The sequence below is a fragment of the Pristis pectinata genome, chromosome 17 (genome assembly GCF_009764475.1).
Source record: "Pristis pectinata isolate sPriPec2 chromosome 17, sPriPec2.1.pri, whole genome shotgun sequence".
Lineage (NCBI taxonomy): Eukaryota > Metazoa > Chordata > Chondrichthyes > Rhinopristiformes > Pristidae > Pristis > Pristis pectinata.
The window spans coordinates 19,043,693-19,067,935 of record NC_067421.1 but is presented as its reverse complement, the minus strand read 5'-3'; the positions used below and the strand labels follow the sequence as shown (position 1 = coordinate 19,067,935).

At 38.4% G+C, this 24,243-nt stretch overlaps 1 protein-coding gene across 1 annotated transcript; it reads right to left on the bottom strand.

Annotated features, from left to right (window-relative positions):
- Positions 1–2,839: 2,839 nt before the first annotated feature.
- On the bottom strand, positions 2,840–13,701 carry LOC127579427 (T-box transcription factor TBX5-like). The gene is made up of 8 exons (XM_052032234.1): positions 13,552–13,701; positions 13,122–13,216; positions 11,604–11,723; positions 10,965–11,112; positions 9,061–9,213; positions 5,839–5,930; positions 4,740–4,963; positions 2,840–3,423 (listed from the first exon to the last, which is right to left on the bottom strand). The coding sequence occupies exons 1-8, from the start codon at positions 13,699–13,701 to the stop codon at positions 2,840–2,842; spliced, it is 1,566 nt and encodes a 521-aa protein (XP_051888194.1).
- Positions 13,702–24,243: the final 10,542 nt, after the last annotated feature.

The window sequence follows — 24,243 nt, the reverse complement described above, 5'->3', positions numbered from 1 at the left end:
CTTTGGTTTTGTGCAGTTATTACATTTTCTAAATGAATCCTAATTTACATTTTTATTGTTGATAGATTGCTAAATCTTAAAGGTTCAAACACTGGAAAATTAGTATCTACTTTTTTGGGCACAATTGGTACCCTTGTGGCAGAAGCTTGTGGTTGGCATAATTAAAGGGTTAAATTGTTACTTTTGCTTTACCAAGATTAGATAAATATAGTATGAACGACAGTTTTGCTTGCGGCTTCAAACTTTGCCAGCAATTAGAAATGAAACCTTCACTCAACAGTTGTTTTCATAATTCAGAAAGAATTGTTAACATTAGTTAAAGTGGAAAAGACAACTAACAGTACATCAACTGTAAAATAACATGTTCTTAACAAGTAACTGTTATGGTCAAGTTCGTATGGTCAAACATAGTACTACTATTTCAGATCATGGCACATTAACTTAAGAATACAATTCCCACAGTTAAGTGTACACCTAAGATGATTCTGTCATAGCTGACCCCAGGTATCTTATGTACTTTATTTTAGTCACTGATTGTTTTCAAAGGACCACTGTTATAATTCTTTTTAACAAAGCTTATTTATTTGCTGTATGATATTTCCCATGGTTGTGTTTTTCATTGCAAAATACAGTTCAAAACTAATTACAATCTAAAAAGTAAAATCTGTGTAAGTGCCCTTCACTGAGAACAATTGCATCACACAAGCAGACACACTGGCCAATACCGTACAATGAATACATTAATATAAATACATCATTTCTGAGTCTGTTATGTTCAATCTTGAATTATGTTTAGTGCATTCTGGCATTGAGTTGCAATGGTAATGATTGCTTAGAACAAAAATTGTAAGGACCTTAAACAGAGGGAAGTATTTTTAATGTATATAATATTCTTTTAACTGCAAAAGAGATAGTTATTGTAGAGTGTGATGCAATATGAACCCACAAACACAAAGGCAGATCATCAAATTTGTGTGTTAACTGCCTTTAATGTATTGAAAGTGATTTCACTATATTTTCTTTACATGCTTGCAGTCATGTGCCTCAATCTTTACAATATTTTACAGGCATGAGTATTTGACTTAGTTAACCCATTCATTGGCAGATCCCTATTTGCTTGGATAGAGATTCATAACATGATGCCAAAGAAAAGGTAAGTCACTCGAAGATAGTATTTGAAGTTATTTCATTTCAGTATATACATTGTGTTTTATTTACAACGAAGCATAATTGATTCATCTCTTTTATACACCAAAGAACTTTCAAGCGCACTTCTTTAACAACTTTTCTCTAACAATATATCATTCTTAATACTCCAAAACAAGCACTTTTAGGATTGTCCAACAATAAATACTATTGACCAGAAAGATACCAATAATTATTACAAGCAATTTCTGCACTTTGTTCATGTTGAATAAAGAGCTACTTATTGCTTGACACATAATTTAAGAATATTATTCTTTGCCTTATGATGTAAACACCTGTATTGCTCAAAACTGGAGACAATTAGAAGTTGATGCTAAGTATCACAAGATCAAAATATAATACATATATAGCTGTAAATGGGTATCTGTATAAAATATTTACTATAAGTGAAACAAAGAATACCTATGTTCTCTCCATTATTTACATCCACTATTTTTCCATGTACATATGTTGAGTCGTCCCATTGTTAAATATCTGGAAATAGTGCACTTTCCCCTACATTTTCCAATCTTTTCTATGAACAAAGTAAATACACCATCCTAACCTAAATTGCTTCTGAAGCAGGAGATATAGCCTGAATTCTGAACCATAAAGTGTTTCCTTGACATCATTCAAGTTTTGGGAACTTCAATGGTTATCTTATTGAACTCAGGAATTTACTTGTATTCTTGGTCATGGTCCTACTCATGGGACAGATGAGATTTCTGAGGTTGTGGGGGAAGGAGCAATATAAATTGTGGAGATATTTCAATATTCCTAAAATCCAAAGTTACAAAGTAAATTGCATATTTAATTATTGCCTTCAATTTTAATTGAAGGTTAATCATGTGATATTCTAGCTTATTCTTTCAGCCACTCAGTATTGCTGACTAATTCCTTTACAACACAAAACAATTTGATTCCCTTTCTTCCTCTCTGCTGCTACATAAGCAACATCTGTTTAGGTTGATTTTCACTCGTATTTGATTTGGAAAGCTATAAATATACTATGATGTTACTCTTGCTACCTAAAATGTGTATTTTACCAATCAATAGATCCAATGAGCATTTTGCTTGTTTTAATCCACAATAAAGCATTCTGGTAACATTTTGAAATAATTATGAAAAAAGTGTAATAGTAATTGCCTTGAGAAAGAGAGGTAAGTATTTCCTCCTTCCAGTGACACATGTAGGCATGCAGGTGTCCTCTATTGCTCATTACACCACACCATATTTCTTCATCTATACCATATGAGATCATGGCAGCAATTGGTTCAACAAGGGGAACTTTCCATGAATTGTACACATGCCGCTAATGATTCTTCCATTTGTATGAGAATTATGCAACCTTTGACCAAATTTACAAATGAAACACCTCAGAAACATTAACTATATATTGCAGAGAAACATCCACCAGATGGAACCCTTCACTTTTGTTTTTGGTGAATGACTTATTTAAATATCATTCAAATAAATACAGTAGGAAGAAGGAAAGGGAAGAATATCTCAATGATATGTCACTTTATAAAATGTCCTTTGAAAATTACAGCCATTTATGATTGTTTTTCCAAAGAAAAGTATTGCTTGAAAACGGTGTTCAGTTTCATCAAATGCAAACATTCATGTATGTCAGATCAGTTGAGAGATGTTTGAATTAGCTGTTTTCAGTCCATTCTGGCACCATGCCAACTCCATGTACTGAATGGTATTGATGTGGCGAGAGGGTTCTTGACATGCCATGTGGATACAAGTAGTCACCTGGTTGAAGATTGCTTGCAGACTGAATGGTAGCTTGAGGAGCACATGGCCTGACTATGGGCTGGTGGGAAACTGAGGTCTGATGCTGAAACATATTGTGGGTGTCCCCTATCTGTGGAGACGTGTGGTTGGCAACTCCAGAGATGCGAGGCATTAATGGGCTTGATGTGAAATGCGCTGAGAAATGTTGGTAGGGTATTCGGTCCATGGGCTGCATCGCAGTCACTGTGCAGCTGCTGTATGAAGGAACAGTGGCCCAAGTGTTACAACTAATGTCATCAAGGCTGGAGCCGGGGTCCGTTCCTGCTGTAGAGCCAGCATACATGCATGCCTGCCGTTGTGCTGAGTCAGTCCTATAAGAAGGAGTAAGGTTTTGCTGTTGGGAGTAACTTGAGGACCTGTAGAAAGGGTCATCTTCTGGAGGAGGACTCTCTATATATGACTTCTTGAATGGATGCTCAGTCGAGTTGCAGTCTTCTTCTACTGCTTATATAGATAAATCAGAGTGGAATCAAGTTTTATTAATGAACAATCTATGTATGAAACAACACAGATATCATTTAACTATTAAAGACACTGCTTTCGTTAGTAAATTTGATAAAAAATGATCTTATAAACAGTTTAGTGGTAACGTTGTCTGTGCATATCTCAGGGCCACGAGGTACAAAGCATCTCGCGTCTCTAAGGCCAGTTCAGATCAGCAGGTTGTGGGCTCAAGTTTAGTTTCATAGACGTGACTGCAATGCCTTGGCTCACACTCCACTCTGTGTCATATTAAGGGGAGGTGGCAATGTCAGAGCCATATAGTGGGATGAGGCATTGAACTGAGATCTTTTGCCCTCACTGATGAATGTTAAAGATTCCATGACATTATATGAAGAATAGCAAGGGAGTTATTCTCCCGTGTCCTGGCAAACACTTATGCCTCAATGTTGCCAAATGAGCTGATTATCTGGTCATAAGCACATGTTTGGATATATTTCCTCTATTCCAGCAGTGACTATACTTCATTGGCTGTAATGTATTTGGGAACATACTGAAGTTGCAGAAAATGCTCTATTGAGGTGAATGGTTCTTTTTTTGCTTTCATAAGTCTGAGTCAACCAAGTTGTCCCCTTTCCTCACTACCCCCAAACCCCAATGTGCATACACATCAGTGCTCTTCTCTTTATTTCAAAGCTAATCAAGCCAATGCAAATGTTCCTGGACCCTTTACATCTGTGTTTGTCAAGGGTTCTGTGAGTCAACATCTTCCTAAAGGCTTATCTGCAATAAGTTATATCTCCACAAAAGTTATCTCTTGCCTTCCATGCAATGGAATATTGCTAAAATGCACTTAGGAGGAAGAAGTCTTGACAAGCCCAGCCGGTGTGAGGTGGAGCTGGGATTTGGAAGGTCACATGTTCGTTTAACATCACAGCATTCCATCTGGCCACTGTAGCCTCAAGAGTTGTTTATTTTTTGACACTCAAGCGGAACAGATAACTGGTTATTTAGAGAAGCCACCCACAGAAGAGACAGTTTAGATCTCTCAGTGGGAACACTTGAGGTGGATGACTACTTGTCAGTTTCTTTTTTACATCTGCTGTTTCCTGGATAATAGGATATGTTGCGCTTGCGATGTTATTGGAACTGGAAAATATTTCATTTCCAATTCTAACATGTACTACTACATATCTTTTCACTATAAAATTCCAAGCTGATCCTGACATGACACTGACAGCGTATATGAGAGCTCACAATAAAATACGCCGTGGCCATAGAAGTGTTGGAGAACGCGCTGAAAGATGCCTTACCTTTCCTTTTATTGCAGTGATAGAGCGAACTCTGTTCCTGGGAGAGTGAATACGGGTTGGGAGGGAGCAGCTCTTGAGACGAACTGGAGACGCCGTTCTCGCATTGGTACTGGGAGCTCAGGTTGTTGGACACGGGCAACACTCGTACCTCCCCGCTGAACTGATTCGCAGCGGACCCCACACGTTGCCTGACCGTGCTCCTGGGAACCACTGGGTACTCTTTACTGTATGCATATTACAAAAGTAAAGACGTTAACATTCGAAGCGGGATGAAAACCTCAATACTATCCTACTTACATAGAGCACATTTTTGTTGTGCTTGTGATTATAATATTTGTTAAAATTATATAGTTCAGTCTGTGGCCTGAAGAGTTAAATTTCACATGTTATTTAAAAGTTTTTGCATGCTTTAAAGATCACACATAAACATTTTGTTATTCTGTGTGATTCTCTCTCTTCTGCCTATCGCTCTGTCAATTCTAATGTCAAGGGCTGTGAGAACGTGCAGAGAGGTGGCGCAAGGCAACCCTTGCACATGCACAATGGTCCGAACAGCCTCTTCTGTGCTATATAATGTTGCTTTAGGAAATCCTCCGCCTTCTTGTTAACGGCCAACACAATGGATTACTTAAGGCTAACGAATGCTTGCGTTCAGCCTTTACTTTGAGGCATGCATTCGTTGGCCAGGGTCGGCGGACGCCTGATTTCAATTTTCGAGTAAGAGTATTCTTGGATCAATCTGCACTTGGAAAATCTGACCCAATATAGTGCTGTCTAAAGGCCAAGTGTGACCAGTTTTGAAAAGTTCTGCAACAACATTTTCATGTAATAGTCTCATGATCTACAAGGTCTGTGCATGAAGCAGGGTTATTAGTACAAGGTAATTAATAGAGGCTCTGGTTTTCGAAAATTTGTTCTTTGACTGTGTTCTATCCATACAGCAGAAAGCAGATGAAGTCGGGTTTGCTGCATCTTCAGTTATATTTGATTCCCCACATTACAACTGTGACTAATGCAAATTATTTTATATGTTTGGCTGGACAACATATTTTTGGCATTTGGTCCATTTCATGCAACTCAGAGTGTGCGCGCGAGTTACCTTTGCATCCGAGACATTCTGTGCAACTCCATATCATCGCTCCCGCGAAATCCCTTTGCAAAGGGATTATTTTCTATTTTAAGCTGCGTAATCTGAATTAAAAAATAAAATTGCTTTAAATTTCTTACAGCATATTAACATAAAATATTTTCCGACTGGAACCCGCAATTAAACATCCACTGTGAAAATAATGACAATGCAAACAAATCTGCTGCATTGGACATGGATTTTAAGTGCCTACCTAAGCCATTTTTTTGTTTAGACATCTTAAACATTCCTTACTTCACTGTGCAACTTTTTTTCGTGTTTAAAGAAAATATAAGTTTTCACTCATACTTTCCCAACATTTTGACGGATATTCTCATGCTGAAACGGAATTCAACAGATCTTGGTGCAATCTGTAGCAATGCTGTGTAACTTTAATCCGTCACTGAAGTGTGTAAAACTGAAGGTGTAAGCCTTACTATTAGTTATTTCTGTCTGCGAGGTGGCCCAGTATTCATGTTGATTTGGATGTGTCAGTATCGCCTGGTAACCTAGTAAAAGGAAATCTCAACGCCTTTGAATTGGATTTCGTTGCGGAATAACTGTAAACCCAATTCAAAGAGGCGTTATAAAAGTGTCTAAGCTGTCCAGGAAAACAGTATATATATATATATACTGTTTACTGTTACTCCTATGAGCATGCACTCCAAACACACGTGCTCGCCGTTCTTTTGTCTGGATTGACTGGAGGTTTAGTTGGGTGATCATTCTGATTTAGGTCTGCCAGGGTGACCAGAGTCGACTCCGGACACGTCCGTGCCAGGTATTGCTGGTGTACCAGTAGCCCTGGCCAGCATCCAATAAATTAGCCCGGTCCGATTGAAATTGAAGATATATAGAACCTGGCTTTTATTATTTCAGTGACAAGTGGATAAGACCCAAACGATTAAAGATGCTATCCTCGTGAATAATCATCCCCACTGCTGGGAAAATATAAGGGCAATATTTCACGCAACTAAATAACCTGCAGTGAATACTTCGGGGCAATCTGTAAAGGGATATTGCTGATATTAAAACTTGCCTTACTTTTATTCGAAAGCCATGAACAAATTGTATTGAGGATTCTGAAAAGTTCCCTACGAAAATTCGTTGCGTTTAACTTTAGATGATATTTTCCCGTGCGGATCCAGTCAGCGGCTCCACGAGGTGCAAGTTGTGGGCAAGTAATACACCTCAGCGTAACCGCGAACCTTAGGAGCTTGCCATTTAATCAAATAGGTTAGTCGTAGGAGTGAAGTAAGAGCGCCGTTGCGTTAGGGAAATACAAGGCAAAGCACAACGGAGGAAAACATGTCAGGATATAATTACACTGATCAATTGAAAGGAATACATGCAGATACTACTTTAAGTAATATAAGCCGAACAACTAACATTTGTTTCATTAAATATCTACATTATTTGATTTTAAAACATTCATCTTATTAATTGATAGAAAATAACCAAACTGTATTTCATATTTCAAATAGTACACGCATGATTTCTTGTTTTCAGAGAGTTATATATTAGAAATGTATCTCATAGCACGTCATTATTTTCAATATTTATAATAGCTTTTGTTTTGTAATACTTTCGCTGAATTTACGATTAATCTCAATTAAAGTGAGCGTTAGAAACACATTGATGATGATTAAATATTATTTCTGCAATAAAACACACGTTATTTTAGAAAGTTTTAAAGACATTATAAAACCTAAACTTGGCTTTATACTTTGCATGCCCATTTTAATAATTTTAATGGATAACAGAATGCAATTGTAATAAGCAAAACAAAAACCTTTGAGGAGCAACTGTGCTCTGTGCAATTTTAAGTAATTGCCCTGCTGTGTACTCAATCTTGGGGAAGAGGATGTCAGACAAAGTCAGTGTTTAACACATTAGATGGTCTCAGGTAGCGAGATCTGCTGAGGAAGCTGGACGTTCAAGCAATAGATTGCAAAGAGTTAAAAATAAGTTGCTTGTCAGCCGAATAAATCCCCCTGTCATTTTTGTTTCAACCTGCTGCAACGTTTGTCCCGTTTTGAATTAACTTGAAATTGTGGGCTTCCAATGAACAGACATTGGCGCGGCTAATCTGCAATGAAGGTTCTTCTTGGTATTAAGTTAGTTAAATCTTCGAATCCCAAAACCCACACCACATAGGTATTTTTTCAATCACGTTTCCCTTGAACATCTTACAATCCAATGAAGAATATTGATCTCTTAAATTTAAAACCCAAGTCTGATGCTGCAAACTTTGCACTTGGAGGGATTTCAAGGAAACGCAACCTTTTTTTCATTAAAAGCGATAAATGTCAGTTCCATTTTGCAATTGGTGAACTGCAGGTGAGGTTATTTTTTTTTACTTTGATTGTGGTTGGAAAATTAAATGGATTCCTACTCCAAGCATCGACCTTTTCCTAGAATAAACGCTGCAGTAGAACGTTTTTGCCCGTCAATTGTTTAACCGCGCGGGTAGCGCAATTGAGTGGAGCTGTAAAATATGCTGTTCTGCCTTCTCAAATCGTTCAATGACATCCGCCAGAGTGATTGTTGATCTTTGAAACTTTAATCCTCAACTAATTCCCCAAATGGCGTTATTTCACTAAAGGCGGAAATTAAAAATTAGTCTAAACTTTTCATATGTGGCGAGTTATTAAAGTATCCTCATATAATGCAACCCACTCACAAAAATCCTAACGGAAATATGTAAAGGACGTTTTTCGCAAATGCTAGACGTCTGAAATAAAAGCTGAAAATATTCAAAATATACTGCGATCTATCGGCATCCAGTAAAAGAACAAAAACAGTCTGGGGTTTGTAACCTGGTGGTCTAAAATGTACTGCAAACATATCATCTCAATCTCAGCCATTTTATTTTCTTAGAACCTGGTCAACTATGTAAATATCGCGTTACGTAAATAAGCAGTGTTTAAATTTTTAATGGCTGTGCATGAAATTAAAGTATAGATCCAAAGCGTCGCGTTTGTTTGCAATGTGCCCCAGTTACAATGTTGCTTACAGATCGTGACCTGTCCATGTTGTGGCCCGAATCCACTCCGGCCCGGTCAGCTATAAGACAATGAGCCTGGCTGTCGCTTCTCTTTACAAACAATGAGTGGGAACTGAAATTTGGGATTACGGGGGTATGAGTGAGCGAATGGCTTCTACGTGGTTCAGACTCCCTCAGAAAATCCTTACCTTATGGTTTTGGTAGGACGTCACTGCGATAAAGGCGGTTTCAGAGAAAACATGGGTACAGAATGCAGTGTTTTTCGAGCCGAATCCGTTATTTTCGTCGGCCTTTACGATATGGAGCCTGGGTTGGTATTTGTGCATCGAATTTAGAATAATCTAACAAAAGAAGATAAGTGCAGTTATAGATGGACAAAAATTAAGTGTCTAAATTAAGCTGTTTTGTCAATTTGGGCATTTGCAGTAACAGGAGGCTTGTCGTTAAAAACACGGAATGAAAAAAGGGAAAAGAGGAAGGAAATTATTATCTTGGTATTTAAAAGCTGGGGGAAAGGTCGCCGTACACCTCGTCCTTTTCAATGTCCCCACTTCTCACCCCAATGGCAACTTGTCCCAGTCAACGCAGGGGAATGCTGGCATTCTGGGTAGATTCTCACAGAGTGGCTGTGATCTTGTTTTGGAACACACCCAATGTCCTAAACCCCTTCCATTAGCAGCCAACCCCTTAGGAGGAAACGCTGTCTTTCATTTTAAAAAAAATGTGATTTAAAACGTTTCAAGCATCTGGTAATGCCAAAGTGACTTCTCGAAGGACTCATTCTGCAATTATTCCAAGATCGCCAAGATTGTTGGTGGGTAGGGGGGAAGGGTTGGGAGCGAATCTGGCGACAGAAAGACGCTGCTTGTCCCGCAATGGCAGACCCTCCAAGTCATCTCTTCTTGGAGTCCCTCTCATCCCCCAGGCTTAGTTAAATTGCTTTGACAGTCCCGTAAGCCCTGGACATCACTGGTGAACGATCTAATGATTTTTAATTTCATTACATCCCGCTTAATTGAGAGGCTACCAGTACTGGTTACATCTAGCAATTTGTTAAATGAATTTCTCATTGTTGCGTCTCTGTCCGTTTGTTTAGAGAGATTTTAGCAATCGCCGCCTTTTCACAGTAGGGAAGGCTGCCTCCATCGGGCTTCCATCCATTGCCCGGCAGTTTCCAAGGCTACCGTTACCTAACGAAGTGCTTAATGTCTGGGGAACACAGCTCTATTCTGATAGGAGAATATTACGAAACTTCAGCAAAACTGTTAAAGTTGATGTTTTCAACTTGTGTTTTGGTTCTGTTTTCTAACGTTAATTCTTATCTCGAGGTAAGCCTCGCAGATAATACAGGCCAGCAGAGATGTGATCAGTTTTAAGTGCTTTAATATGTCAAATGGAACGAATGCACTCATTTTACAACAAATAACAATAGGGAAAAAACCAAAAGGATTTCATTGGGGCCTTAAAGGAGAATGTTTGGACTACTCTTTACAGTGCAACATGGACTAGATTCGAAAGTCTAGATGGGCAAAAGCAGGGAAATGAACACGTGTGCCTTCTTCATAATACTCGTATTGTTTATGTGAAGACAGACCTCCCCGTGTCCCACAATGCACCGCAGCAAAATGAGGCAATGTGTGTTCGGGACCATTAACTTCAGGTGGAGTGGAAGATTCCATTCTCAACTCGTGTTTGCATTCCTGGTGCGTCGCTTAAAAAAAATTAGTTGGCCCAATGCCGCAGTTGAAATAGCAACCTTGTTAATGTCCACTTCTAGGATGTATAGCAACAGGAGAAAACCAACAACAATTATTCGTGTTACGCCAAATGTTCTATCCAGTTCCATCACCCTCCAACTCTCTGGTTAACCCTTCGTAGGCCAACTCCAGTTAAATTCATTACATTTCCCTTCGGCAAGCAGTTTGGCAGGATTTAACTCTCCGGATATCCTTGTTAACGCTCAATGCAATGTTTATCTGTATTAAAATTATTAATACAATTCTATTAAAATTCGGCAAGTTTTGAAGAGAATTGGAGTCCTGCTACTTAATGGAAATAAATAGAATGCAAACAAAATAAGCTCAGCACTTACGTGTCCGAAGGGGTCCAGGTGGTTATTGGTAAGTTTCAGCTTTTGGAAGGAGACCAACTGTCTCATCCAGTGAGCCCCAGTAGCAGGTGAATCCGGGTGAACGTACAGCCTGCCTGGCATGGCGGGTTCTGCCTTCCCCGTCACAGACCTTGTGAAAATAAGGCATGGAAAATGCTCAGATTAATCGGAGCTAAACTCCTACATCCGTGCCGTCTGGACACAGGGCACACAAAGAGCACTGACAACGATAAAACAGGTGTCGCTCTCAATGAATATTTCATACACGTTGAAACCAACCCCTGAATCTGCATTGCAGAGTCGCTGCTAGGAAGTGAAATGCTCCAGATACCTGGGAGAAACGTCGATTTAAACACCCCACGTGTTTGTTTGAATTAAACCTTATAAACCATTGAGAAGACGCTCATTTATCCACACACGGCCTTCTTTACACACTATGCATGTGCTGCTTCCAACCCGTGTAACAGCAAGTAACGCTTTTGAAAGACTAATCATTCGCATCTCCCCAGCGAAGGAACTCCGCTACCGCGATAATCCGAATCTGTTCACACTAACTAGCATACGATTTTTTGTTCTCTTGTGAATGTGATCGACCAGACACAAATAATACGCAGCACTTGCCATTTATTATCAGCGAATTTGTAACGGTGATCATCCGCCGGTACGATGTCCATTAAAAGAATGTATTTTGTCTTCGGATTTAACCCGGTCACCTTCACTTTGTAACTGGGAAACATGCGCCTGAAATAAAACGAGAAACGTTTTCTAGTGCAGGAGTGATAAATTGTGCAAAGCCCTCACTACAGAAAATATTAATTTCGACCACTTTCCAAGATAATATATGCCGCTGGAGACCTCGCTCAGTATTTACTGATACATAGCTTTATTTTGTAGAAGCAAATTGATGGAAAGCTTAATTGTTCAACTTGAACAAACAAACACGATCTGTAATTCATGTACATAGTAAAGACGAATTATAACAGCCGCGGTTAAACAGGCAGCGTTAATGCAGTAAGTAATATACAAAACATGGCTTCGATCAAGGCCTAATTTGTAACCTGCATACAAAGCCTAATGTTTCGTCTCTTTGTATCAAAGTAGCTGTTAATTCGTGAATGCGAAACGTGTTTACAAAATACTTCGGCAAAATAATCTGAAGCTGTTTTTTGGCCATTAAGAAATCGCATTAAGGGGGGAAGTAAAAAAGCTTTTAAATGGAAAAGCTGTATTTATTGTCTCACCAAATTATCGAATAACAGCTTGAATATATGCAGATCTTTATAAATATTTATTACTTGTTCAGCGTAAGTGGGATGAAATTGAAAGCCCATGAGGGAACATGTTGTCTGCATGCGAAAAGAAATCTTGTGAGGGCAGAATAGCAAAGTAAGCATTGCTTTAACCCGAAACTACTATGATATCCTGCTCGGTTCGAGTCTTTTAAGGCATCTTAAGTTGAACGTCTTGAATTTCTGCCTCAACCCACAACTTCGTAACTTGTTTAGAATATTACTGAAATATAATATGAAAGAGATGTGGAAAAAGAATCTGACCAAACTTTAAATTAATTAAATGAGAATGTAGCGGGGAGCAGATGATTTCATGTAATTAGTATAATTTATTAATTCGAGCCTGTATGTTAATTAAAGTACCTTTTCGCGCCAGTTTATAAACGCTCTAGCAGTTTAGCTTAACCATTCATACTATAGTCCCTACAAATAGTCTAACGATTAAGTTAGGTTAAAATATATGCATTCGGGGAAGCCTTTATATATATTCTATAAAATCTATCTTTCTTGGATGTTACTTCAAGGCTGGCTGGGTTTGCTCTTAACAGTCACATGAAATATTTCTTATTAAAAATTGATTAATCTGAGCCTGTTTAACGTTGAGCATTGAAGTTATTATCTATCTATTATATTCAACTCTTTAGAAATACTTAAGTATTTCCCTTTGGGACGAACAGATTTTGTATAACAGGGAAAGTTCTGTCACTACGAACTTTGGCTGATCAAAAGCATATGCACAACTGCATTTAAGTACAGAGGCGAGCTGTGAAGATGATCACAATAGGTATTAACATAAGAAGCAACGGTGATTTTTGTAACATTTCGTTTGGGTAAATTGATTCTTCCTTACCTTCCCGCTTTAGTAATGATCATCTCTGTCCCGACCTCGTGAAATTTTAACCATAACTCTCGCTCATGTAAATAAACTTTAATTCCCTCCATACCCTAGAAGTGGAAATTATAATGAATAAATATCTGCAATTAGAATTGCATTATCAGCACAATCAGTGCAATCTAACTAATCGATGCAATAACTTCCCTCATAATTTCTCCCTCAATTACAAATCAGAGATATTCTAAGCAACTGCCCAAAAGTATGTTACAAGCAATGAGATTAACCAATCATGCGTCTGTGTACACTAGCACCAAGAAAGGTGTCAGAGATGCATCTACAGACATTTACATGTAGCACCTAGTTGTTACCCGTGTTAAGCAATAACGTGCACTTATTATGCCGCACTGAACGTTGTTTTGTTAGCGTAGGGGTGTCTGAGACCAACCTGTTGAGTATATGTAGCTTGTTGTGGGGAGTGGGGTTTGTTGGCCGCTCCGAGCAGGCTGTCCTGCTTAGTTTCAGAAGAGTGTTCCTTGGGATCGGACTCGCTGTGTGTTGTTGCTGGCAGCCCGAAGGCTTCTTCACTCTCCGCCATATTCCGCCGCACAATTCTTGCAAAAGAAGCACGAAAACCCAAATACTGTGACTTAATTGTTAGCAACGTAAAACGGCAGCCACACTTCACAGCTCCCTCTTGATAAATATAGAAAAAAATAGTGAAAAAGAGAAACGATAAAGGGTGGGGGGGGGGGGGGAGTGAAATAGCCTAAAAAATAACGAGCTACTGCACTATTACATAATGCAGGCCTTTTATATTAAGTTATGGAAAATAGGGATAAAACCATAATGACAATCTTAGCTGACTCCAAAAGATAAACGAGGTATTCACGAAATTCGTCTGGACTTCTGGAAAGAGTAATAAAGATAAGATTCCAGGCTGCTTTTGAGCAACCGTTTGATTGGAGTATAAGCAGCAATTACATTTCCTCGACTTTGTAGACCAGTGTTTCTGCGCTAAACTCAACTTCTTCCATTGGTTTCATTGCCCTGTTAAAGTGTCGGCATCTTTCGACATTAGCCCGAGGATTCTCCGTGGTATTACGATGACTATTGTTTAATTGGCTCTAGTGAGCACTTTTAATCACTCACTGTACACTGAGAGTTAGTAAATGACTGAGCACGTGATCGTATTATTAATGAGTAGTTTTCAGAAGCGTGTGACCCACAGAAAATTAAAAATTCTGTAGTTGATCCTAATTTTCGAAATGGGGAAGAGTTCCAGGGTTTGAAAGGCTAAACCTTCCCCGCCTCCCAAAACTGTCACCATAGCACCCGTACTTTAGTTAAGCTATCTTATCATATGATTTCATCTCTGATATGGCGTGAAATTTTGAGTCGGTTATGCATTGCTTAAATACTGCTTGCTACTTTCATTTGGGAGTCCAGTTCATTTAATCATTTCCCAGCATATCTTTCTGCTTAATGATTATATTCTTCAGCACGTTGAGGTCTAAAAATACTGAACAGAGTTTACAACACAAATGAAGCACAAAACACGTATAAAGTAATTCACTAATGTTTTCGCCAGATTGATTTAAAAGCATGTCAGTATGTTCCATGATAAAAAGCACAATTTGAATATACATTTGCGTTTAGTAGGTCTATTTCATCTCCAATTAAACTGGGCCTCTGCTTATAATGCGTGAACGATCAGCGACGAAGAGGATTACAATGCAAAAATAATTTAGGTCGCGTTTATCCTGGCTGGGCGACTACTAATGGGTTCATAATATTTATGTGCATTAAAATTATATGTCGCCGGCTCGTAACGCTGTCTAATATTTTATTGATCAATTGTTTACACAAAGGAACATTCTCTAAAGCAGGTTGAACTGTGAAGATTTTACGCAATTATAATTGTTCTTAGTACTTAGATTCTAAATTATAAAATCTATTTATTTTAAATTTTATATTTATGTTTTGTTTCAATTTAGGAAATCATATTGTTCACGGGTCTTTTGGCTGGGCACTTAATTGACCATGCGTTTTAGGCACTGGAATACTATTATAAATAATTCATGGCACACAGCGTGTGTACCTGTAATCGACGGTATGAGCTTGCAAAACATATCTTTGTGAAGATAAGGCATTTTCTTTCAGGGTGTTATTAATGCATCACATGTTTGAATGAGAATGCATTGGCTATTTAAGAGGAAGCCATACGTGTTAAAAATATATTTGCTCTTTTTAGCAAGAAGAATGATATTTACTCAGTATATGTTGCAGGGTATGTTATAGCAATATTATTAAGGCAATGGGGATAACGAGCCCTGTTCCGTAAGGGAAGCACGGCACTGCCACATTGCACTTTTGCTAAGTTCGAACAACGTATAGTTCCTGTAATGTGATCAATTTCTAAATGAGCGTGTCATTAATATGGTTCTTAGTTCAAGCTCCGGCAAAACAAGTTACTGATTTCGGGAAAAAAATATTGTTTACAGAGTTTCTCAATCGGGAGGAAAGCGAAAAGAAAGTGCTTCCGGCAATAGTAGGCGGTTTAACAAGAATGCCAGAAATAGCAAATCCTCGCTACAGGCTCGCAAACTGCAAGGAGCCGCTATTTCGATGCTAAACTCTCCCACTTTTACTAGGATGGGTCATTTTGAAATTTGATGTAAAAACTGAAGACTATTGGACGATCAGAGGAAAGCGATGAGTCTGTAAAGATAGGCCGCGACACCGTGCTTGTATATGTAAACACACACTCACAGTGGTCAGTGTCATCCTTGGTCATATTTTTTGTACACATTGAAATTTCACTAATCAGTAGATGTCCAGCTCCTTGCATTTCGAAAAGACTTGCCACAGTAATCTGGAACAACCCGAAATGCCCCCTTTTGTCTTATTTTTCGCGCAGGCCCCGTTATTCACTGATAAGATACTTAAATAAATCGCGATCTATGCTCGCACATAGACAATGCACACAACATGCACGCACGCTGAACAGTAAAACACAAAGAATGAAACTTAACTCGAGGAAGGAATAGCAATGTACCTTCAGATCTATCCACAATGAAAAAGTATTGATACAATCCTTCTCAATCGCTGTCTTCCCTGGTTAGGCACAGAACACATCCCAGGCTGAACAATCCATAGATCGCCAGAGGTATTGCACTTCTCCAAACACTTCCAGGTTGCCGTTCGCGCAAGAAGGATCTTGAGAAAAAAGATAAGGCCTTGTCGTAGTGTTTGGGGTATCTAGGCACAAGAAACTTGGCGTGCAGAGCACTAGTGGGAAAGCAGTTCCCCCATAAGGTAGATTTGGTGGGTGCTGTATGTGTAATATAGGAAATGCGTGCACATCCAGAGGAGCGCGCTGACTGGAGTGACGTGAGGAGCCTTTCGTGCGCTCGAAGTGCTGAGCGCCTGTCCAACCAGCGCTGATCCACACAGAGCGACTCATCCCAGACCCCCCAGCATCCTAGCAGCTCAAGCACAGCACAAAGACGCGATGAAACTTGAGCACCTCACCATCCATCTTGGTCCTCTTTTTAACCAAAAGGCACCCCCACCCCCCTCACACACACCCACACGCTCCTCCACCCACACCAGACGCGCAAAACAAAAATGAAAACCAAGAAACCTTTCACCACAGACTGGACCTAAAGATCTCTCCGGAAAAAACAAATCCACTGACTGCTGTGAAATGCAGATCCGATTCCCCTTTTAGGCTGTAGATAACTTCGGAGTTCACCATGACGTTATCCAGATGGGAGAAGCAGAAATCAAGAAAGTAACAAGCCTGTCTGAAGAAGCAAGTATTGAGATACAGTACTGAGTACTTTTGCATTTTCTCTTTGTATTTATCAGAGGAGGGGGAGAATTGTGTATAGTTTATTTTTTCAATCTGGGGTTTAAATCCTAGGAGATTAAGTTGGCACTTACGGTACTCTGTAAATTAGTATTGCGACAATAAATTCAAATCCACAGAGCTTTCATATTGAGTGAAACAAGCAAAAGCTATTTAAACTTGCAATGCTTATTTCAACTTATTTTTAAAAATATTTTTCGAGTGTCGTTGAGTGGGTCGTGTCTGCTAAACGCCATGCTCTCGCATTCTATACTCTGAAATGAGCTAGTGTGGGAACTGTATTTTTGATAAGGAAAGGATCCTATGTCAGTGTTCTCATGTCTCTTAATAATCCTGTATGCAGCACAAATACATGTTACATTTCAGTGAAATATGCACGCCTCTGTGGCTTTTAGAGTAAAATACAGATTAATAAAGTTTCTGCTAATGCACTTCGTATAGTTTGCAAGATGTACTTACAAGCACAGCTTTCTTTTCCGAATCTAAACTTTCGATGGAGGAAAATCATATCAAAGTGGATCTCATTGTCGTTGCAGCATACATTACACAATTAGCAATGTCGAGTAGCCATGACTGCGAAGCTTATTATAGGCAAAAGTGCAATATATTTCTGGACATACAATAACACAGAATTCACTACTTATTTGAAATTAAACAGATCTCTGGCCCAAATCACCGTTACTTCCACTATGTACAGTCTCTCTCTCTCTCTCTCTCTCTCTCTCTCTCTCTCAAACACACACACACACACACACACACACACACACACACACACACACACACACATATATATATATATATATATATATATATATATATATATATACACACATAATCTACACCTCGCAGTATTATACCTAACGGAGAAATGCGCATAATGAGACGAATAGACGAATAATGGATTCCCTTTCCTTCACAATATTGTGACAGAGTTATTTAAACTGACTTTTCAGATCTTAATGATATAGAATTAACATGTCTAACGACAAGGCGATGGGAATATCATTTTAGACGACGGCGAAAATTTCGTTCAGATATTGAATGTTTTTATCCTGTTTAGGCTGGCTGAGCTTTGGTAATGTTGCCGGAATGTTTGGTAAATGATTTATATGAAGTCAGATTTCATTATCTCCAGCTGACTATTGTGTCTTTACAAAATAATACAAATAACTTATTGCCATTTGTGGATTTTAAAGTAGTCATAATGCATCTGCAAATTATATAGTAAGAACGGTGGCAACACTCACGTTAACATACGTTGAATAGTACATTTCACCCAGCTCCGATGTAATACATTATCACATCAGAAGTTTTGTATCCAAGATATGTTGTACCTACCGAGGATGTGTAATGTTTCCGTAATCACCGAAATAAAGCAACAGTTTTCCTTTAAGTTGGGATCATACTTGCAGGCTTTTGTTTCCTATGTTTAAAAAAGGGTTCATTCAGCGCCAAGAATACCTCGGCCCAGAGTCACCACAACGCCCAGCTACTTTCGTATTAAACCACTTCGACTTGACCGAATTTAATATTAGAAACTTTACTAGCCATTCGCGAATAGATAAAGAATGCCGCGAGAATATCGGCGGTATCATCAGCCATTCACCTATAGAAGTCGCCAACGTCACCAACACGCAAATGGACTTTTTGTGTTGGTTGACTGCAACTACGGTGAAGTGTTAACCTGAATCAAGATCATTCCCGTCAATTGCAATGAAAATTGTGTAAAACAGGCAATGTTCAATGGGACAGGAAGGTTTAAAACCCAACACTGCATATGTTGAAGGTTTTTTTAAGGTCTGCAATGATTAGATATTGGAATAAGTTAAATATTTTTGTGACACGGATTTCTGTCCAGAATTTAACTCGGCGCTCGACTGTTGGAATTGCATATTAACTGAAATCTTGTCAAATGAATGTACAGACATTTCGGTGACAAGTACTGTGCTATATATAGTAACTGATAACCTGCTGATTCACAGTATCAAAAGATAGAGCTTGGGAAGCAATTATTACCAGTGGTTATTTTAAAGTCTTATCCACTAATGTGGCTAACTGAAATTGAGGTAAAATCGTTAGTTGCCTTCATTGGCAAATTGCAAAAAAAAGTTAAGACTCTTCTGGTGACGTTGTGCTGCTGGCCAATGCCAATGCCAATGCCAATTAGGTATATGCAATGCCAATTAAATAAGTGTGAAGGTTATTTTGAGTGGAACGGATTTAGGGTTGTTAAGAACACCAATGATCTGAAGGTTTTGTATTTAGGAAACCATATTGGCAGTTATGATTGGCAAGTACTTGTGGTGAGTGCAAACCGACCGATGTGCAATGTTTATTATGAATTATTTATAACGTGTTCTAAAATATAGATGTTTGTTTCTTGTTTAAATAAGCGTAATGGTTGGGATTAAATTTTAACAAAGTATGTATTTTAGCTGCATCTTGTTAATCACTATTTAAAAGTCACAGTCGTTTAATGTACGCGAGAAAGGCATTTCTGCATTCGCCGTTTAAAATAAGATAATAGGCCTCTGCACATTGTGTGGCAGGATCACACATTTTGTTGCTCAAACAACATAGAAACAATTTAATTCTCGAATAATGTGGTGTAGAAAAATATGCTTGCTACATACCATGATTCATTTGATCACACAGAAATATTAGATAAAATCTGTGGTATTTTAAAGTACAAAGGAATGAACTAAATTAAATCTGTAGTTACAAGACTTTGCAAAATAAAATGTCATTGCAGCCATCTTTTAACCGCATACAATTATTTTTTTCAGTTTTCAGAAACAGGCGGGGTCCTGTTTTACTACTCCGTTGTTTTGGCTGCAAACGGCATCATGGGAATTTGTCTGGTTATTAGGTACAACAACGGGCAGGCTCCCAATTCAATTCAATACGTGCTCAGGCTCATTTCCAGTTGTAAGTCTGCACAGCTCGTATTGTCTTTGTAGAAGTTTTACAGATGGAGAAAAGTGATATAAAAATAAGGGTGCGCCAGTAATAGTTACTGAATAATTCCGTATATTCTCAGAAGGTTTTTACCACAGATTTCCCTCACCTATACAACTATTGCTTGACTTTGCTTTGAAAAAACACTTTATAGAAATAATGCCTTGAAATTGGGTGCAACCTAGAATGGATTAGAAAAGATTTTCATTTTACGTTATGAATCGGCCCGAATAAATAATTACAGATTCTTTGTAGAGCAGTCGTCTCAAGATATTGAATCATTATTATATACTCCAGTGATTGTATTCTTTAAGGGCCTCGCCATGATGAATAATGCAAAGCTACCAATTGTATTTTTGCATCATTGACGCTCAGAACACTTGTCGCAATGATACAGGTCAATGTGAGGTGGAGTTCAGATCTGAAAGACACCTCTCGCGTGAATTTTAATAGCAGAATTTCTTTCGATGCCAGAAGTTTTTATAAATGTTATTTAATCCAATTATCCCAATTCACAACAAGCATGCAGGAAAGGAACTGAATTCAGCGAGTATGGATTTCATTGTTAGCTTTAATGTGTTTTCAGGGGCTCGCTATTGTTTAAACTTACACATTTCTAAATAAAGTTATTTAAAACTCTTTAAATTGGCAGCTGTAAATTAGATTATATTCTATTTTATCACTTGCGGTAGTGATCTAAAACACTAATCGATTTGATTCATATATTAGCGGTTGTTGGAGTTTAACAAGAGTTTCATTCAACCAGTCTTGCTATCCACATCCTTAATTAGAATCTTTTCCTACACATCTCAAACAGGGCACTGCATTTAACTTTCTATATGCGTCAAACCTCTGAGAGCTTAGCGTGTAAATGCTTGTGCAAACTTGAAGCTCTGTTTATTTGAAAGAAAATGAATTTATCTTTAGAATAAATGGTGCATTCTATGCCGTCAGGTCAAATCTATAAGTTTTATCACGTGATGTGTTACTAATCAAACCTGGAAATGCTATCGCAAATTAATTTATTTTAAAGGAGTTAAGGTCTTTTTTACTATGACTTTCGGGAGTAAGTTCTTAATGCGTATCAAAACGTTACTTATATCTTTTGCCGTGTTTTCGGTAAATTTTATTGCAGTTCTTAAATGTTTAAATATAAAATATTACACGGGATAGCCATGATAGAAATTGGTTCATGTAAAATGTGCTCATTTATGATGGAATATAAGCAGAGAATGTGTAATTAATAGAAATGTATTTAAAATACAGAAAAGTTACGTTGATTTTGTTAATTCGATGCAGATAATCCAGGTTGCTCGTGACAGGTGTAAATTAAACGGCGCAAACAACGTAGTCAGTGTTGGTGAAAAGCCAGTTCCAAATAGAAGAGCGAGAATCTAACATCACTACATGATTTCCAATGACAGTGTCATCTTTGAGTCGCCACATCAATATCCCGGGGATCAATAGTAACTAAAAACGTAACTCAGCCTGCAAGTGGTTCAGCTGCAAACTCCCCGAAGCCTTCCTTCCATCTACAGGGAACACTCGCCACTTGCAGCTCCAATGACATTCAAGAAGTTCAAGAACATCCAGATTAAACCAAATGCGTGATTGGTACACCGTTCACTACAATTCCATCATGAGGAGCATATGGTGTCCGCCATCTATAAAATCCTGATCAAACTTACTGGACAGTGCCTCAAACCCGAACCATCTCCAAAACCTAGAAGGGAACTAGTACATGGGAACACCACCATTTGCAAGTGTCTTTCCATGTCAGACATCACCCCAGCCTGGCAAGTATATTGTATCATCTGGGTCAAAGTCCAGTAAACGCCCCAGCTAACAACATTGATACTTGTAGGGACTTTCCCCCTTCAAAAACACGCCTCAATACTGCCTTCTCAGGGATGATCTCTAGAATGAGCATTAAACGCGACCCAGCTGTCCCCACAGACCATAAACGAATAAAAAGGAGAATCTAAGAACGAATATAGCACTTACATTAGATTGATATTCAATGAATAACTACTGAAAAGAGATAATGTAACATTTGTATAGGGTTTTCAAAACGATACACTTATATGTTATCTAAGTAAATTTCTGGAACGAATTCTCACGATACTGAGGACATTTTTATTGTTCGAGAATTGGGGAAAAGTCATTGAAAAACACCATTAATTTGGCGGTAGTTTCCAATAGTAACCCCCATACTTCAGAATTCTATTAACATTAACTCGTCTCCAGGAGATAACTTTGCCCGACTAGGATGATTTAGAGAAAAGGAACAATATCATGGAGTTAATATAACAATTAAGCAGGAAAATGAATGAGATGCAACAAACATTTGCAGAGGCAACATTTTGCGTCTCCAAAATGAATTAGATGTTTTCTGCATAAAAAAGGGTGTATCCAATTAAAAGAAGTCTGTGTGGAAAACGCTGTGCTACCAATTAATGTAGGAACAAACTGTTTAATATTGCTGACCACCGAATAAGGAAACTTTATTTCCTTCAGTAAATTATGGAACTTTTCAAATTGGGAATGATCTGAGATTATTAGTCCCTCAAGATCTGAAGAACAATCAAAACATTTGAATTCCAGAATATCATTGCAACTTTAGAAAGTGCGATCCTGTGTGTTTTTCTATATATAGGAAGCAATCAAGTGAAGCAACAAATATCCTGCTGGAATCTTACTTGGCTTTTATAGATCACTTGTACAGCAAGTATACATGTGTAACCCCGGGCAGGTTAATCAGTTTCCTATCAATCAGAAGTTTACGAGTTAACAGGAAATGCTGCAAAGATGAAAAGTACTGCAAAACTGTTGGAGACATCAGCCGATGGAGCATGTCGCTTAGCCTGGGCGATCTCTGTTCTCTCTCAGTAGAGGATTAAAGACATGTATCTTTAACGCGGCCTGTTGTTGGCGCCAAGTGGTGTGTTATTAATCATGACTTTTAGCTCCATTTTACGGAAAGGCTATGCCGCTACATTTCTTCACCGCCGAGTTAAGATGGTGAAGCAAAAACAAATTTTAGCTGTTCTGTCCACGTATGTATTTTAACGAAAGCCAGTCGCGAATGTCAGAGGTCCTTCTAAAAACCAGGCCATTGCTAGACTGTGGTTCAAACTGACGGAGCGATTACACCGGTTCTAAAGGCAAGTCCTCTCCGGCAAGGTTAATCTGTTCCCGCAGAAGACAAATGTACCACACACTTTCCGATCTAAACTCAATGGAGGCCTCAAATGTATTGCCGCATTCTATGGGGAATCTGAGAAAGGATGCTTTGCATGACTCATTGTAACCTGTTAAACCTCACAACGCAGTATCATTTCAGTTTTGTTTCAAGTTGATCAAACGCAACTTGCATTTTGACATTTAACTGCTATTGATGATTTTCCCACTCTTAGAAAGGAATGTTTTCAAAGGATTATCTTTCCCCAATCCATAACGATAAAAATACAATTTTAGTGATCAAACACACGAAGTTGATACGTACAGGTATAAGCAGAATTAATTTGTTTTGTTAGCTAAAATGGTTACTGGCATTTATCATAAAACCTGCAACTGAAATATTTGAAATATTCGCAGCGTGGAATACGCTCCCCAGTTTTTAGTCAGCGACTATATTTGAACCATCTATAGTTTTGTCTTGTTCACATTTGCAGTTCCTTTCCAGACTGGGCTCATTTTTAGTGCGTTCTTTGCGACCATAAATGCCGATGTAAACACATGCCTGTCCTTACCAGAAACAGTTAACAGGTAAAAGCCAAAATGTGTTAAATAATAATAAATCGTTTAAGGGTTGCGGTGAAATCAGCCTACTTTTAAATTCATTCAATTCCATACAATTAATTACACCCTTTAAATGCCATCTTCCTGCTAAAGCACGGGACATCTTGCGTCGTTCAAGTTGTTTAACTTGATGGCGTCCTTGAGCGAATGTTCTTTGTGACATTAAGTGCAAAACTTTGCTGAGTTGTGACAGTTTATCGACTTTGTGCGGACGCCTTTTAAAGTTGACGTAGCTTGGGACTTGTTAATCATTGTACAGTGAAAGTCAACAATCATCTCACATTTTCAATTCGAAGTAACGTGTTTTCACGGTTTATCCTCTGGGGGTTATTGCACTCTGGAAGTATCGAGCATAGCCAACATGTATACGCAAGAATGTATACCTTTAGAAGCATAATTAAAGATAGGAATCCTTAACACTCGTCAACACCGCACACGTCGGATATACGTGTTCCCTTTCGTAAAGAACATTTTAAACTATATACAAATATTGGTCGTTTTTTTTGG